This window comes from Brachyhypopomus gauderio, unplaced genomic scaffold (genome assembly GCF_052324685.1).
Source record: "Brachyhypopomus gauderio isolate BG-103 unplaced genomic scaffold, BGAUD_0.2 sc63, whole genome shotgun sequence".
NCBI lineage: Eukaryota > Metazoa > Chordata > Actinopteri > Gymnotiformes > Hypopomidae > Brachyhypopomus > Brachyhypopomus gauderio.
This window is the reverse complement of record NW_027506884.1, coordinates 1,255,344-1,272,394: the sequence shown is the minus strand read 5'-3', so window position 1 is coordinate 1,272,394 and position 17,051 is coordinate 1,255,344. Positions and strand designations below refer to the sequence as shown.

At 46.9% G+C, this 17,051-nt stretch overlaps 1 protein-coding gene and 1 long non-coding RNA gene across 2 annotated transcripts; one reads left to right on the top strand and one right to left on the bottom strand.

The window, feature by feature from the left end:
* Positions 1-671: 671 nt before the first annotated feature.
* cnn1b (calponin 1, basic, smooth muscle, b) lies at positions 672-10,230 on the bottom strand. The gene is made up of 7 exons (XM_076988666.1): positions 9,968-10,230; positions 7,144-7,265; positions 6,607-6,673; positions 4,346-4,483; positions 3,456-3,572; positions 3,073-3,219; positions 672-2,888 (listed from the first exon to the last, which is right to left on the bottom strand). The coding sequence occupies exons 1-7, from the start codon at positions 10,025-10,027 to the stop codon at positions 2,655-2,657; spliced, it is 885 nt and encodes a 294-aa protein (XP_076844781.1). The 5' UTR covers positions 10,028-10,230; the 3' UTR covers positions 672-2,654.
* LOC143489561 (uncharacterized) lies at positions 7,948-10,136 on the top strand. The gene is made up of 2 exons (XR_013124711.1): positions 7,948-8,521; positions 9,056-10,136. It is a non-coding gene; the product is annotated as an uncharacterized LOC143489561 (long non-coding RNA).
* Positions 10,231-17,051: the final 6,821 nt, after the last annotated feature.

The following is a 17,051-nucleotide window of genomic DNA, read 5'->3' as shown; positions in this document are numbered from 1 at the left end:
TTTTTAATTTGTCTTTTTGATTTTATTATAAGTAATGGCTGGTTCATTAAAAGTCACATATTTCCTGCATATCCTTTCTTATTGCTAACTGTTTTAATTTTGTAGATTTGTCTTTATTTCAGGATGAATACATTGATTTCATCCAGTTGAAATCTTATTTATAAAAAATAAAGATTAACAGTTCTCCAGATAATCCAAAATAGCGAATGTGTGTCTGCAATATGTGGACGGCACTATACTGTAGACCAGGGGTGCCCACAAGTTTTCACTATACTGTAGACCAGGGGTGCCCACAAGTTTTCACTATACTGTAGACCAGGGGTGCCCACAAGTTTTCACTATACTGTAGACCAGGGGTGCCCACAAGTTTTCAGCTTGCGAGCTGCTTATAAGATGACCAAGTCAGAAAGATCTACCGGGGGTTTGGGGTTGTGAGGTGGCGAACGGAATTTGTTGAGCGGATTGCAGATTGGCTACCATGAATGTCAATCAAAATACAACCGTCAGTGCAGATGGGCGATTCATCTACTACTTTTTAATGTCACGCGATCTACGCACATTCCTTCGCGATCGACCCACACTTCCGACTTCGACGTAGTGAGCACCCCTGCTGTAGCAGATCCTTCTTGAACATAAACATACACATTTTCTGACAAAAATGACTAGGGCACTGATTTGAAAATGGTGTAGTTTAATGGTCTTTCACTTGCTCAGCCATTGATGGTAAGCCACATAAATTAAAAAGTAATCCAATAATATTGTGCTGAAGCCTGACAACAATTCACTTAAATATCACAGGGACATGTGTGGCTATTTTTTATGTTCTTAGCCATGTTATGTTCTTAGGTTGCTTGATAAATGCATGTTGGTAAAACATTTTTAGATCAGTCACTGTGCCAGCTATGTCATAGGATAGGGAGTGTAATCTCATAATAAATACATGATGACAAATCACCAAATCTTCCACTGTCAGATCACAAAGGACCACTAGATGGCACTCTGGAATAGACAATGATTGATGACCACAAAATGTCTAAAAATCACTTGAGTCCTAGTGTTTGTGCTGCTCATTTGTAATGAAAACGAACAGTACCTCTCGTGTTACGTATGGTTAGATAGGACCCGAGATGGCTGTTGAGGTCTCTGTGTGTTATTCCCATCAGAATGCACCACCAGTTCAGCTCTAGAACCTCAACTGTGTTCCCCGTACTGCTGCAAGAACGTTCTCAACTGTGTTCTCCGTACTGCTGCAAGAACGTTCTCAAATGGCTTTTACCTAAAGGCTTCCTTCGTGGCATTTTTTGAACTTGCAAACTTTATGGCTTAAGTTTAGAATTACAATCTCTGAGCCATGGTCATAAACAATCCGATCAGTGCATGTGGTTGTATTTAGGCTCTAACCATCGTAATCTTTTGCTTTGTGCCTTTGTAGACTGCCTGGGTTGGTGAATACCAGCTGAAGTGCAGGTTTTCTCCGGCTACATGATAGTATTTCAGCACCTTTTCTATCTGGATTAGGATTTACTGCTATAGGCTTAAGTGGACAGCACTCACACCGCTGACCCACACCTGGTTTGTCACTCAAGACAACGTCTCCCGTCTGAGAGAGCAGGCGATTTTAGTTTCACAGGTCAAACAGATGTGATCTCTTCGAACCATACTAATTTATTACCTGTAACCTTTGTGATCACAGGTGACATAATAAGCAATAATTTTCTGCATACTTAAAATACAACCTGCTATTCAATACCAAATTGTGCCCATAACAGAATGTATAGAGGAGAGTGATTTGTTCTACAAGGCCCAGGGTGGGATTTTGGCACTTGGGTATCTAGTAAAAACAATAAGCTTTTCACCTCCAAAAGCTCAGCAGTACTGAATCAGCACACATTCATCTGGTCAGGTTCTGCACCTGTAGATTTTAGCTTGACTTCAAGCCTCATGGGTGACTATTATGGTATGCATCGGCGAGCCACCTTCAGACACTAGGAGAGGGAAGACGGGCTTGCTTTAAAGACGTGCAAATGTCAGGCCAATCCCGACTCTGCGTCCGACTGGAAGAACTTTAGCAGTCCGCAGTGTCCGCCCAGGCAGAGAGAGTTTTTTGCTGCTGTTAGTGAGCTGCTCTACGCTTCTGCAGTTGTAGCGACGTGACGGGTTAGTAGCACAGCATCCTTACGGTCCTGTTCACTTCTTCCCAGCCAGACTCCATGGCCATAGCTGTGAGATCAGGTGCACTCTTACAGGTTTTGGGGGCTATTATATATAAATATATGCATGTACAATTCCACATTTCTTTCTACTATAATTCTATAATTTTGAAGCAAAGTTTTGTCCCTCTGCTAAAAGTGGAATGTGCTGCAAATGAGGTGACAGCAGGCTGCTAGACTTGAGAGAGAAAGAAGAGTGAAAAGCAGTAGCAGTCAGTGGCAAATAATAATTTAAAAACTAATAAACTGCAAAGATTCCTCTCAAATTTCTCAAAACTGATCAGCTGTCGTAGACCTACTTTTGAGCATTGGCTGATTAGCTGTGACATTTGTCGACAGTTTGGGTCTTGCAGGATGCGGCGTTTAAAATACAAATGGAAAAAAAATTTGGTGAATTATAAAACGAGATTAAAAGCAGGGCGTGGGGGCGGTGGTCCGCGCGTCCTAGTCAGAGTACTGGTATCCGTCCATCTCCTGGCCGTTGTCCATGTAGTCTTCGGGGTAGGTGCAGTACTTCTTGTCGTAGACCTGCCGTGGGAGACCGTAGACGGTCATGCCGGACTGCGACGCCACCTTGTTGGTGCCCATCTGGAGGGAGACGGTGGCCGTGTCGCAGCTCTCCATGTCCAGCTTTTTATCGAAGATCTGTCGCTTGGTCCCCGGCGCCGTCATGCCAGCCTGAAGGGACGAGGGGGAACGTTCACGTGTGCTTCAATGAACACACCACAGCACCAATGGATAGAAAATGGCTTCTGATAGGTAGGCTCACAAATGCTATTTGTAGAACTCAGAACTAACAAAATCCAACAATAACTGGATTAATAAGATGTAAAATGAATACAGCAGAAAGTACTGTAAGCACCTGACTGGCTCCTTTATTGGTTCCCATTTGCAGACTAATTGTTGATTGGTCCATAGGATTATCCATGCCCGCCTTAGGGTCGTAGAGGTGACGCCGTGTGCCATAGGATGTCATACCCTTCTGGCTGGCAAACTTATTGGTACCCATCTGCAAGTATCCAAAGGAGCTTGTAGCATTTGCTTACATTCTTGGAGCAAGGTGATAAAACGTACTTAAAAGCATTTTTTCTGTAATCCATCAGTATTACAAATATAACCTTAACAGCTTTACTCAAACTCCTTGGCTGTATACGTTCAGGTGAAGTGAAGCTTTTAACATGTTGTAAAACAGTACACAGGAGCAGACACCCACAGCCACACCCACACCCACACCCATAGGCTGACCTGCAGACCAATGACATTACGGCCTTCCTTTATCTTCTCTGGGGCAAACTTGCGCTGCTGTTTCTCTGCATACTTCACACCAACGTCGTATTTAGTGTTGATGCCTTTTGATTTAGCCTACACACAGTAACCAACAGGATTGTGGGTTATAGACTAGCATTGTTTGTACGGTAGCAGACATCATAAAACACTACCAAGGCAAAATATAAATATATGTAACATAAAACTCTAATAGAAACAATAGAAAGCTTTGGTAGTCTATATCTTTTGTCTTTCATAGCAGGAATCCTCTGCAATTAGTTTTAAAATCAGTACAAACAAACACATGCTAATTTTAACAAACTTTTGGCAGTTTAAAAAAATAACCAATTTTTCATCTGCTGCGTCCAAAATTGTATCTAAGCAGATTTAAGTATACAAATGCTATAAAAAGGTGGAAGTCATTGTCGTCATGAGGAACATGCATGAGCCAGAACTACATCAGCACGCTCCAGAACTACATCAGCACGCTCCAGAATTACATCAGCACGCTCCAGAACTACATCAGCACGCTCCAGAACTACATCAGCACGCTCCAGAACTACATCAGCACGCTCCAGAACTACATCAGCACGCTCCAGAACTAGATCGGCATGTGCAGAGCTCCGTGGGATCTCTGTTGTTTAGGGATCTCTGTATTTAGTTTATTCCCACAGCAGAGCCTGCACAGCAAGAGACTGCAGGTTCTGATTCAGCTCATCTGGTCTTGGGGACACCAGGACAAATGTTTCAGATTAACAATGGGTGGTACCTCATATGTTTGACAGCTCTCAGCAAGCAGGTGTGCATGCAGACGTGCTCTGCAGGGAGGCCCGGTTTAGCATGATTGGCCAGACCTGCGGTCCACTTACCATCCCGGCCAGGGCAATCAGAGTGCTCTGGACCTGAGTGTGGTTGACATTCTCAAACAGGTCATTTGCCTCAAAGATGTCGTGCGGTTTCAGCCCGTACTCCTGAATGGCTCGCACAAAATTCCCAATGTTCTCCAGCTGTGAGGAAACAAGCAATTTACACTGTAGTTTGTGAAGCGGAAACGGCCATCTGTAAACACGCTTGTATTGTGTTCACGTACGGGGCGAGGTGTGTGCCACTACACGCTCAGCTCAAATCTGGAATTAATAACCACTGTCCCCAATACAGGGAGGAGGAAACCACAGACCACATGTTGCGGTCAAGACTTGAAGCTAGTTTCACTGGATAAAAATCCGAATTTTTTAACACAAATAGCCAAACACTTTTTGGATTTTTACATTGTAGTTAAGTATTTACAGAAAACACCACTTACAATGATATAAAACCAAACATTTTTCTACATCATTGATTCTTTAAGAAAATAACACTGTCTTTATATGACGCTAAAATAAAACAGTGCTTGATTAACAATTGGAAGGAGGACGTCACAATCTTGGATGGTCCCGAATGACCATTTTATTGAAGATAAACATTTTCATTTAAAAATCCTCAGTGCAATTTACTTAGTTTCCTTGCACAGAAAACAGCTTCAGACACATCTTTGCTATTTATATCATGCACAGGCTTAAAATATATTTAAGCATGTGTTTTTTTTTTACATGTAGTGTAGTTAGTCTCTGTATGGGTATGGATATACTTTTTAAACATCCAATATTAAAAGCTCCACTGGTGTCTAGTATCTCAGTAGCTATGCATTATCCTCGAGTGCAACAATTGTCCTCTTATCATTATATCATTGACAGCTCAGTAAACACCTGCATGTGGTGTTCTTCCTCTCAAAGGCAAGATGTTGGAGTGTGTGCAGCAAGTCCATACCATGGGCCCAGTGTTATTTAGTGGCACTGCAGCATGGAACATAAACAGCTATTCACACATTGCTCATGCAAATCTAAACAACCTGCTACTGAACTGGCACATTGTATACTGGTCCCTGCTGACTTAGTGATGCATTAGTGCCAGACCAGTTATTCTGCTAGTTTCTGTCAAACAACAGATCAAGAGATCCTGTTGGATCCAACAGGACGCCAGCTTAGATGTCGTAAGGCTGCAGTCAGGATGGCAGGATGCAGTCAGGACTTGCATAAAAATATCCTAAATTAACCAGTTGTTAGACAGATCTGGCAAGATGCACTACAGTTGCTGCTGTGTAATCGGTCTACAGAAGAATCCCTCAAGGGACAAAAACAAATCACGTCCAGACAGAGCTGGAGTGGCTAATCGGGAGATTCGGGAGGATTCGGGCCGGCTCATGTCAGTCTCTAGTTTGGGTCGATTGGGAGGGGATAATAATTTTGGGCCGGATTTTGGCATGAAACTCCCGGGCTGAAAAAGTGTCCCACTCCGGCCCTGCGTCCGGAGCAAAAAGACCACAAAGATCCCATATGCAGCATATCGGTAGGCGTGATACACGATCGTGAGCTGGTTCCTCCTACCAAAAACTATGAAGCACTCCCAGAGAACACGGAGAACAAACAACAGAACAAACCTGTTCTCTGGAGAGCTTGTGTACTTCACTACAATTTTGAATTCGCCAAATATTACATATTAAATATTTATGAAATCATAAGTATTTATGAAAAGTATTTTATATAGCATAAGTGATTCTTATAGAGTTTGAATAGACCTGTCCATAGTCATAGTCAATATGCGACCAGGCATTCCTAAAGTGAACTGCCCTATAAGAGTCTTTTGGAATACTGAAACCTGAGACAAATGCTTTTGTGGGGAATATAGAGCGAATGGGTTTATCTGTGAAAAGCAAATGATTACATAAACTTGGTTAAATAGTCCTCATGTCATTTATAAGGCTGCTGTCAACTTAAATCCATTCTGGATTTATCTAATTTGATCGTGTAGTGTATGTATTGATCATTTTGGGGTGTTCTCAGTGGGAAGCATCCTCAGATGCAACTCTGTGTCTGTTACATGTTTTATGGCCCTTACACCAGCTGACTTGCTGCCGGGCGTTTAAGCCTCATTATCTCCACTGTATTATGATGAAGAATCAGGCTGGGGCAGAGGGCTTCCAACAGCCTCGGCAGCTGTGCAGGATGGCAATGGAACACCTCCCAAAGCATCATGGGACTTGTAGAAAAAACATCATCTGTGATATTTGCCATTAACAGAAAAGGAAGCTCACCTGATGCCAGTTTTGATTGGAGTTGTTGATTTTTTTCACAGAGCCGGGCTGGAGGGTGTTGATGAGTCTGGTTAGCACAGAGACGAAGAATAAAGAACGACATCAGTTCTAGAACCGAAAGAAAAACTTGTTCAACATGAACAAATAAGGCCTAAGGCTGCCACACACTGGTTGTTACCTTCAGTCTAAAAGCACACATCATATACAATGGTGGGTCTGCAGTCATATACCACGGTGAGTTTGAGCCCCAAGCGTCTGTGGCCAGACCTGGTGCTGCTCTTTTTACTGTTTTTGTCCCATCAGTCACAACAATAATAATAATGCCACAAGCCCTTCGTGGGTGTACATGTTCCTGCGATTGCAGACCAAGGCCGTTAGTGCTCTCCTCCAAGTTAGTTCAGCACCTCCGTGATGCAGGATGGACCTCAAAGGTGGGGTGCTTGGCTACACGCGTCTCCTGGCATGTGATGCACATGTTGTCATACGACAGGGGAACAGAGTCAAACAAAAGAGAAAGAACACGATGGCAAAACTCACTCGCACAGGATGACGCCATTTTTAAGACCCTCCATGAAGTTGCCCGGAACCTTCTGTCCCGTCACCTCGTGGATCCACAGCCGGAGTTCCTCCTCCTTCTGAGGGTCATATTTCTGGGCCAGCTAGGAGACAGAGGCCACCAAACACACCATTAACAAATCTACATTTGAGTTTAACTGTTTTTCTACAATATCATGGTGGATATGAGCTGAGCTAGTGTCAAAAATACTTTTGGTATGTTGAGTACAAAAACATACTTCTAAAAAAACCAAACAAACAAATGTTGTGTGAATGTGTTTTGGTGTAAGATCAGAGACGGTCATCATACCAAAAATTATACCAGCCATAAAGACAACGTCAACAATAATAGTAATAGTAATAATGATTATTATTACTATTAAAGAGGGTAAAAAGTATTGACAATTTATCTGGACAAATCTTAGAACTAACACTAACGTTACAGTGTCAGCTCTCATTGAAAGAACATTTGACCAACACTTCATGTTGGAAAAACCACGCAGCCAAGAAGAAAATGCATATCAATAACATTTCAAATATGAAGCCAGTTACACAATCCTGTGTAACCATAGCTTAGAAACCAAAATTTGATCAGAACTCTCAGCTAGTTTTTATTAGCTCCATAAATGACATTCCTTTCCTTCTCTTTCTGTAGCAGCAGGCTTCTAGAAATAGTGTCTGCAAGGCCTTAGGGGCTGGATTAAGGGGCTGGATTAAGGACTAGCGCAGTAATGTGAAAAATTCCGGGGTACACTGCTGCAAGCGGAACGTCCACATGCTCTTTGATGACGTTTTTCACGTTGACCCCCGTCAGCTGGGCTGTGTTGGAAGGGCCCCGATCTCCTCCGCCTCTTCTGAAACGTTTGTCTGACAACACAAATGACAACGAGCGAGGCAGAGGAGGGGGGAGGAAGCAGAGCCAACAATAACACTCATTTCAAAGCAGCAGGGGCCACTCCAGCACACCAAACTAGGGAGAAACCTCTCTCTCTCTCTCTCTCTCTCTCTCTCTCTCTCTCTCTCTCTCTCTCTCTCTCTCTCTCTCTCTCTCTCTCTCTCTCTCTCTCTCTCTCTCTCTCTCTCTCTCTCTCTCTCTCTCTAACATGTATACATACACATTTCTCCTTGTCACTCCCCCTACAGCCATATATCCATCATCTCACATGTCCACTATTTCTTTATGTCCGTCCTTCTCTAAGTGTGTCCATATTCTCTCTCTCTCTCTCTCTCTCTCTCTCTCTCTCTCTCCTTTTTTCTCTCTCTCTCTCTCCTTTTTAAAGTGAAATAGCTGCACATGCTAACCACATCCGACTGATGGATGCCAAGATGGACAGCCGTCAGCTCCAGCCAAGGAATTCAGGTCAGACCTCCATCTGTTTTTGTTTTTTTTCTTTCACTCTGGACATGAGGAATGCAATCAGCACCACCTTCTCTCCACGGCTTGGCTCTCTCTTTTGCTAAATAGTATGATTTGGGTGGGTTATCTAAAACAGGGATACTGTAAGAGCATGACAGTGTGCCTATCCCCATCTGGAGACACAACAAACACCTGTAATCTGTTCATTAGCTCTGTGTGTGAAGGCCTGCATCTTCCCACACTACTTTAGAATTATGAAGTGATCAACAAAGCACTTATAACCTAATGAGAGTTTACTAAAATGATACTGTGCATGTGAGATCTACTGAATTATCTTTAACATATGAAAACATTATGCAAATAACAATAATGTAATCAGACTTTGGCTGTCATTGGACGAAAGTCTGATTTCTGATTCTCCCATACTAAGAGTAAGGTGAAGGTTTACTGGTGGCGGTTTGTCTCCTCTCTTATGGTAGGATGTCCTGCGTTCTGCTTCATCCCAAACTGTTTACAATAAGCCACTTTCCTTTTCAGATACAGAGAGAGCTCTGCACTTCCTTTTATGGAAACCAGAAAGTCACAAGGCGGTCACTGCAGTGGACATAGCAAGCCAGCAACACTCCAATTGACAGCAACCCACCAGCACTCGTACACAATATATCCATAGTGTATTCTCAGTGTCATTGGTTAGAACACCTGACGCATTCTGGGATATCTGGAGAGGTATGAATATATAAAGGGAAAATGGCTCTTTCTAGTAAAGAATCTGGCAACATGACAAGCTGACTGTGTAGAAAATATTATTTCCCTTATCTACAAGGATAAAAATATTATCTCCCTTATTTGCTTATCTACAAAATGTAAAAATATGGATTCACATAAGACCTGAAGGAAACGTCTTACTGTGACTACACAAAAAAAAGACTATTTGACAGTCACACACAAACCTGTGTGTAATCACAGCGGTTGAAACGTGTAAAAGTGTTACAACCATGGCAAATGCGAGTGAATTGCTCTGCTGAGCAAGACGTCAGTGTTGACAAAAGATTTCTTTAATTTGAAGCTACTGCAGACAGGTGATGTCCTTCTAGACCTGTTCGCTTTGTCCAACATGTAATCAGTGTGTATGATGTGAGTTTGGCACTATGATCAGAGGTGATGGGCCTAGGACAAACGTACAAGCTGCACAAACATAAATCAGACGAGTCGAATATATCGAATAATACTTGCGCACGCATGCACGGACAAACAGAAGACAACGAAACGAATACACGTCTCCCCCACGTACGCTCACAACACAGCAGGCCCATGTGAACACACCAGTGTTTGGCCGTGTGGTCCGTCAAAGCCATTTAAACGAGCGCACGTGCCGCTCGCGCCCCGACTGACACATTTCAACAGATTTCCAATCAGTCTCTGAATATTTACATCTGAACATTCACCTACCTTGCTTTTCACCTCTGCAGAAAGCCCGAAGGCTGGCCCGCTTCTGAAGTGTTGTGTCATTGTATTCTGTCAAAGTCGATCGAAATTATAAATAAAAAAATTGCGTAAACAATAACTTAGCTAAAAGTTTAAAGAATAGGCTTGTCCGGTAGATATCGGTTGTGAATGTTGAATCCGGTGCTGGTGTTGGAGTATTTGGGTTCTTATATCCTATTCCGTTATCTCTGCATTAGAAGGTCCACATCGCAACACTTTGCCCAATCTTTTTTAAACTCTTCCCATCTGCGCGTGGCCGAGGCGCGCGCTGGTTGGTCGGTCCCTGCTCACGTCCTCCAGGGTGATGTCAGCTGCATGGTATTGAACTCACTCTCTGTCACTTTTTCCACTTTCAATAGAATTTACGGATGCCCCCGATATGTCTGATCGAAATACGCTGCAGTCTTATATCTTATTTACACTGTACGGGCCACAGAGATGTTTGAGCTGAGACTGTAGATCTATATTTATAGAGTTGTTACAAAATCATGTATGTCCCAGATGAATTCTTTGGAGAATACGTGCTTGGTTTAAGTTAGTAATGTAATGCCTTACAGGTTGGGACGACGATGGTCTATCAGGAAAAGAAACTTTATTACACGTTCATTTTGAAATATGTTGTTACTTGAATTTTCTACAATGACAGTGGAAACTGGTTCCCTTTCAAAGTGGAATATTTTACATTGGCCAGCGCTTAACAGAAACAGCATCCGTGGAGCATTACATGACCGTTAATCCCAGTACGATATGAATTCCTCTATAAAAATATAAAGCCCTTAGTTTGACACACGCTCGGCGTGAACTCGGTCACATCTGACGTCCCTGCGTACACGTGACCAGAGTTCGAGTCCAACGGGCCTGCAGAGGTGTCCAGTTCACTGTCGCCGAATCATCCGTATATTCCTGGACAAATTAGCGGCTGACGGTCGCTGAACTTTACCCGAGAATTAAATGGTATTATTCAAACATTAATCTATTATTAAAATTAATCAGATTTTGTTAATCTGTTTCTTTGAGTAGAAGGTTCTCATTCACTGTTTGGGGTAAATGTGTGTTCCAGTGTGTTACCTTGCTTTCAGATTTCCTGAACACCTCATTATGCAGTGCATAATGCAAACATAAAATATAAGAATCCTGACCACATATTTGAAATATCATTGATTTAGAGAAACCTTTATACCTGTGTGTCTCAAATTGTCTACCTAAAATACTGTAAATGTTAAACATACTAATGAACAAGACAAAGTGATATTAGTTTTATATGAGACTCCTAAAGATAACTGCTAACACTGGGATTGCGAGCAGTGTGCCTACAGTGTAGAGCGGCCTTTGATACGCACTTACATAAAACTGGCCGAACTGTGGACACATGCCAGATAATACGACAGTGGGTTTGATGGGAGAAGTAGTGGCACACTGCTGTCTCCATCTGTTAGAGGCTGATATACTGCACAAACATTTAGAAAGGTGTGATTTAAAAAGACTATTTTCATAGGTGTGATGCTTTCGTCATAACCTCTGACTTGATAAGTGTTATAATAACACTTATAACCTCTGACTTAAGTGTTTTGCATAAATAGTTTGTCAATCAGGTGTCATAAATCTGTTAAGCTTCTTAAAAATAAAACTATTAAACAGCTAATTTTGTGGAATTTTTATGAAAAAGTGGGATGCATTTTACATTAGAATTCTTAATATGCTGTGACCTCAAACACATTTAGTTTTATTCCACTAGCAAAAGATTTCCAGGCTCTCCTAGAAAATTTAATAACCACAGAATGTGAAAAAGTTACTGCCCGTCAGATGGAAATGGGAGTAGATTTGTTCACACTTTATAAAGTTTTAGCATCAGATTCCAATCTCAGCATTGTAGAGATAATAATGAAAATGACATAACTTTACAAACTTCTGGTTGTGGAATGTTTTAGCTTACACAGGGTGATATAGTCAAACAATATTTTGTGTCCAAATGCACAGTGATCATTTGGATGACAATTTATGTTAAATAGTTTACCTGTAGCATGTGGACACTATTTAAAAAAAGGCTAATGATATTTTGGTGAGTAGTTAACAGATTTAGCATTTCATGGTATTTGTAAGATGTTATAAGTGGATCTGATTCATCTTTTGCAATCTGAACCGTTTTGTTGATTGGATATAGGTTTGGTTAGGGTTAGGGTTAGGCAACTGTGTCACACCTGCCCCACTACGAACAGGCTTCCACGGCACACTGGTGTACACCTGTTCCCCATACTGCACTGGCACCTGGAGAAAAGATGGTAGACATAAACATAAGTCTGCTCCCGGGCACCACCAGGGATCACTGCTGGATGACAACAGCCATGGACCAATTCTTCTTGTGGTGCAAGGGGTTAGCTTACTGGACAAGATGGTACAGCGTGCAGGCTTCCATGGGGGTGATGGTTCAGTACCCCAGGGAAGACTCACAGCTCTTTTTCTGAGAAGTTGGCCATTTGCAAAACCCACAGAATGCCCCCACAACCTCTAAGCGATACGCTCACGGAGAGCTCCAACCACAGGCTTGTCGTCCATGCCATCTGCATCTCAGAGGGACTCCTGGGAACTAGAACATATACAGATACTGTTGGCGTGTGTTGTTATGACTCGCTTCAAGCACATATGTGATCACTCAGCTCTTACTTTGTGTGTTAAAAATGTCCATTAAGTAATTCCACTTGGGGTGGCTAGTCTGTGCGTTTGTTGAACATGCTAGAACATTTAAGGAGGGTCAGGCACTCATTAACTATGGAGTACACTCACTGACCACTTCATTAAGATCACCTACCTTGTAGTTACACATACAGACGCTCCATTAGACATAGTCATTCTTCTGCTGGCCATATACAGTTTGCATTCACTCTACGAGTGGTCAGTGTTTGATCATACATCTGCTATTGTCTGTATATTAATACAAATTAAAGTACCACTTCCACACTAGTGTTATTGCTGTGCGCTGGGTTTCCAACTACTGGTTTTCTACTCCATATTTTAGCTGAGTCTACATATACACTATATAACTTAATTCAGAGCAAATATTTAAATGTGTGTTTAGACTCAATTTTAACATAAAAGCCACACATACATTTATCTACATATCAAACAGAGCACAAAGCCCTATAGACCTGCTGTTCTGTACATATGACAAGAGAGTAAGACTGAACATACACACAACATTATGTAAGCTGTCTTTGACTTGGACAGGCTGACACGGTAGCACAGAGCAAGCAGGGCCTTCAGCTGGAGAGCAGCTCGATCTCTGGCTCCCGTAAACATACTCGGGACCCAGATGAAGCCGGGAGGAATTTGGACACTTTATTTGGTCATGACTGAGGCTAAGCCTGTTCCGGGAGGCGGGAGAGAGACAGAATGCTGCAGTCGTACAGTTGTACTCTACGATCATAAGAGCCCTATGGGGGACTTTTAAACAGATTTGGGTTTATTGAGACATAACACAAATACAGTTAGTCTGCCACAGACTGAATAGCAAAGGGGCTGAAAATATCCACTTATTGAACCAGTTACTCTGTAGGAATTCACTGTCTGGAAGTTAATTTCACACTGATGTTTTCACTGTGTACATATTGCATATTGTGGTAAGTCTGTTAATAAGTCCAACTAAACCCAGCATAATCTAATATCGTTTAAACTGATATTTTTAGTTAAGGAGTAAAGTAAATCCAGCATATCAGTATTGTTTAAATCAGTCACCTTTTAACAACTTTTATTTAATAAGACTTTTTAAAAAGTCGGTTATATTTCTCAACTTCTATCCTACTCAGCATATTTCTAACATGAGAATGTCACACTATTGTAAGGAACAAGTCGCATTAATTTATAGGATTCTGGACTAGACAACTGGCCACCATGAATAGAAAAGCAGAAAAGGAAACAAATTTCTTGCTTCAGGTGAAAACATTCTTGGCGTGCCTATTGTGAAGAAACCTCGCTATACGCCAGCGTTGTGGACATTGGCAGGGGACGCCACACAGCCTCCACAGTCCTGCGCGTTATCACCACAGTAGCCAAAGATGAGAGACGTCCGACAGGAGTATGGATGTCATGGAAGAAGAGAACGGCTGAGGAGGGAAAAGTCACGTTCTTACAGAGAAACTGAGAAATGTTGTGGCTGCACCTCAAGGGGCCTTTCCAGAGAGCTCCCCTCCTCCCCTTCCTCCCCTCTCCCCTCTCCCCCTCCTCCCCTCTCCCCTCCTCCCCTCTCCCCCCTCCTCCCCTCTCCCCTCCTCCCCTCTCCCCTCCTCCCCCTCCTCCCCTCTCCCCTCCTCCCCTCTCCCCCTCCTCCCCTCTCCCCTCTCCCCCTCCTCCCCTCCTCCCCCTCCTCCCCTCTCCTCCCCTCTCCCCCTCCTCCCCTTCCTCCCCCTCCTCCCCTTCCTCCCCTCCTCCCCTCTCCCCCTCCTCCCCTTCCTCCCCTCCTCCCCCTCCTCCCCTTCCTCCCCTCCCCTCTCCCCCTCCTCCCCTCCCCTCTCCCCCTCCTCCCCTTCCTCCCCTCCTCCCCTCCTCCCCTCTCCCCTTCCTCCCCTCCTCCCCTCTCCCCTCTCCCCCTCCTCCCCTCCTCCCCTCTCCCCCTCCTCCCCCTCCTCCCCTCTCTCCCCTCCCCCCTCCTCCCCTCTCCCCTCCTCCCCCTCCTCCCCTCTCCCCCTCCCCTCCCCTCTCCCCTCCTCCCCCTCCTCCCCTCTCCCCCTCCCCTCCCCTCTCCCCCTCCTCCCCTTCCTCCCCTCCTCCCCTCTCCCCTCTCCCCCTCCTCCCCTCTCCCCTCTCCCCTCCCCCCTCCTCCCCTCTCCCCTCCTCCCCCTCCTCCCCTCTCCCCTCTCCCCTCTCCCCCTCCTCCCCTCTCCCCCTCCTCCCCTCTCCCCTCTCCCCTCCCCCCTCCTCCCCTCTCCCCCTCCTCCCCTCTCCCCTCTCCCCTCTCCCCTCCTCCCCCTCCTCCCCCCCTCCCCTCTCCCCTCTCCCCTCTCCCCCTCCTCCCCTCTCCCCCTCCTCCCCTCTCCCCTCTCCCCTCTCCCCTCCTCCCCCTCTCCCCCTCCCCTCCCCTCTCCCCTCCCCCCTCCTCCCCTCTCCCCCTCCTCCCCCTCCTCCCCCTCCTCCCCTCTCCCCTCTCCCCTCCCCCCTCCTCCCCTCTCCCCCCTCCCCTCTCCCCTCCTCCCCCTCCTCCCCTCTCCCCCTCCCCTCCCCTCTCCCCTCTCCCCTCTCCCCCTCCTCCCCTCTCCCCCTCCTCCCCTCTCCCCTCTCCCCTCTCCCCTCCTCCCCCTCCTCCCCTCTCCCCCTCCCCTCCCCTCTCCCCTCCCCCCTCCTCCCCTCTCCCCTCCTCCCCCTCCTCCCCTCTCCCCCTCCTCCCCCTCCTCCCCCTCCTCCCCTCTCCCCTCTCCCCCTCCTCCCCTCTCCCCTCCTCCCCTCTCCCCCTCCTCCCCTCTCCCCTCTCCCCTCCTCCCCTCTCCCCCTCCTCCCCTTCCTCCCCTCCTCCCCTCTCCCCCTCCTCCCCTTCCTCCCCTCCTCCCCCTCCTCCCCTCCCCCCTCCTCCCCTCTCCCCTCCCCCCTCTCCCCTCCTCCCCTCTCCCCCTCCTCCCCTCCCCTCTCCCCCTCCTCCCCTTCCTCCCCTCCTCCCCTCCTCCCCTCTCCCCTCTCCCCCTCCTCCCCTCCTCCCCTCTCCCCCTCCTCCCCTCTCTCCCCTCCCCCCTCCTCCCCTCTCCCCTCCTCCCCCTCCCCTCCCCTCTCCCCTCCTCCCCCTCCTCCCCTCTCCCCCTCCCCTCCCCTCTCCTCCCCTCTCCCCCTCCCCTCCCCTTCCTCCCCTCTCCCCTCTCCCCCTCCTCCCCTCTCCCCTCTCCCCTCCCCCCTCCTCCCCTCTCCCCTCCTCCCCCTCCTCCCCTCTCCCCCTCCCCTCCCCTCTCCCCTCTCCCCCTCCTCCCCTCTCCCCTCCTCCCCCTCCTCCCCCTCCTCCCCTCTCCCCTCCTCCCCTCTCCCCTCTCCCCTCCCCCCTCCTCCCCTCTCCCCCTCCTCCCCTCTCCTCCCCTCTCCCCTCCCCCCTCCTCCCCTCTCCCCTCCTCCCCCTCCTCCCCTCTCCCCCTCCTCCCCTCTCCCCTCCTCCCCTCTCCCCCTCCCCTCCCCTCTCCCCTCTCCCCCTCCTCCCCTCTCCCCTCTCCCCTCCCCCCTCCTCCCCCTCCTCCCCTCTCCCCCTCCTCCCCTCTCCCCTCTCCCCTCTCCCCCTCCTCCCCCTCCTCCCCCTCTCCCCCTCCTCCCCTCTCCCCTCTCCCCTCTCCCCCTCCTCCCCCTCCCCCCCTCTCCCCCTCCCCCCCTCTCCCCTCTCCCCCTCCCCCCCTCTCCCCCTCCCCTCCCCCCCTCCTCCCCTTCCTCCCCTCCTCCCCCTCCTCCCCTCCCCTCTCCCCCTCCTCCCCTTCCTCCCCTCCTCCCCTCTCCCCCTCCTCCCCTCCCCCCTCTCCCCTCCTCCCCTCTCCCCCTCCTCCCCTCCTCCCCTCCCCTCCCCCCTCTCCCCTCCTCCCCTCCTCCCCTTCCTCCCCTCCTCCCCTCCCCTCTCCCCCTCCTCCCCTTCCTCCCCTCTCCCCCTCCTCCCCTCCTCCCCTCTCCCCTCTCCCCTCTCCCCTCTCCCCTCTCATCTCATCTCATCTCTGCGCGACTAGACTGCCTGGCTATTTATGGTAGAAGGCTCCCTCAACCTACAAAGCAGAGAGGAATTCAGTGAACTGGGTTCAAAGCATCAACTCCTAAGGCTACAGTGTCCAGTGCGTACAGTGGGTGATGATGCCCACTCATTACAGACTGGTAAACTGGCACAAACACGCACGTTAGATCCGACACTACCAATGACTCCAAACCAGCCCAGTAACAGCCAGCTGCTTTTTTTGTAAACTATGGGCTACTCTGTTTCACAGTAGTTTTTGCTATCAGGCTGATTGGAAAGTCAATATACTCCTTTAAAGAGCTGTGGAGCATTTTAATAGCTGTTTGGCTGGACCTTATATAGTCGTTTGGAGGTCTGGAACACAGATTTTCAAGT

What these genes read in the sequence shown, in the direction of transcription:
- cnn1b (XM_076988666.1), bottom strand. Translation starts at nt 10,027, where the DNA reads ATGACACAACACTTCAGAAGCGGGCCAGCCTTCGGGCTTTCTGCAGAG. An exon ending in CCAATCAAAACTGGCATCAG is followed by an intron (nt 4,484 to 6,606) that starts GTGAGCTTCCTT and finishes GTTTCCTCACAG; the next exon opens with CTGGAGAACATTGGGAATTT. An exon ending in TGATTGCCCTGGCCGGGATG is followed by an intron (nt 3,573 to 4,345) that starts GTAAGTGGACCG and finishes TACTGTGTGTAG; the next exon opens with GCTAAATCAAAAGGCATCAA.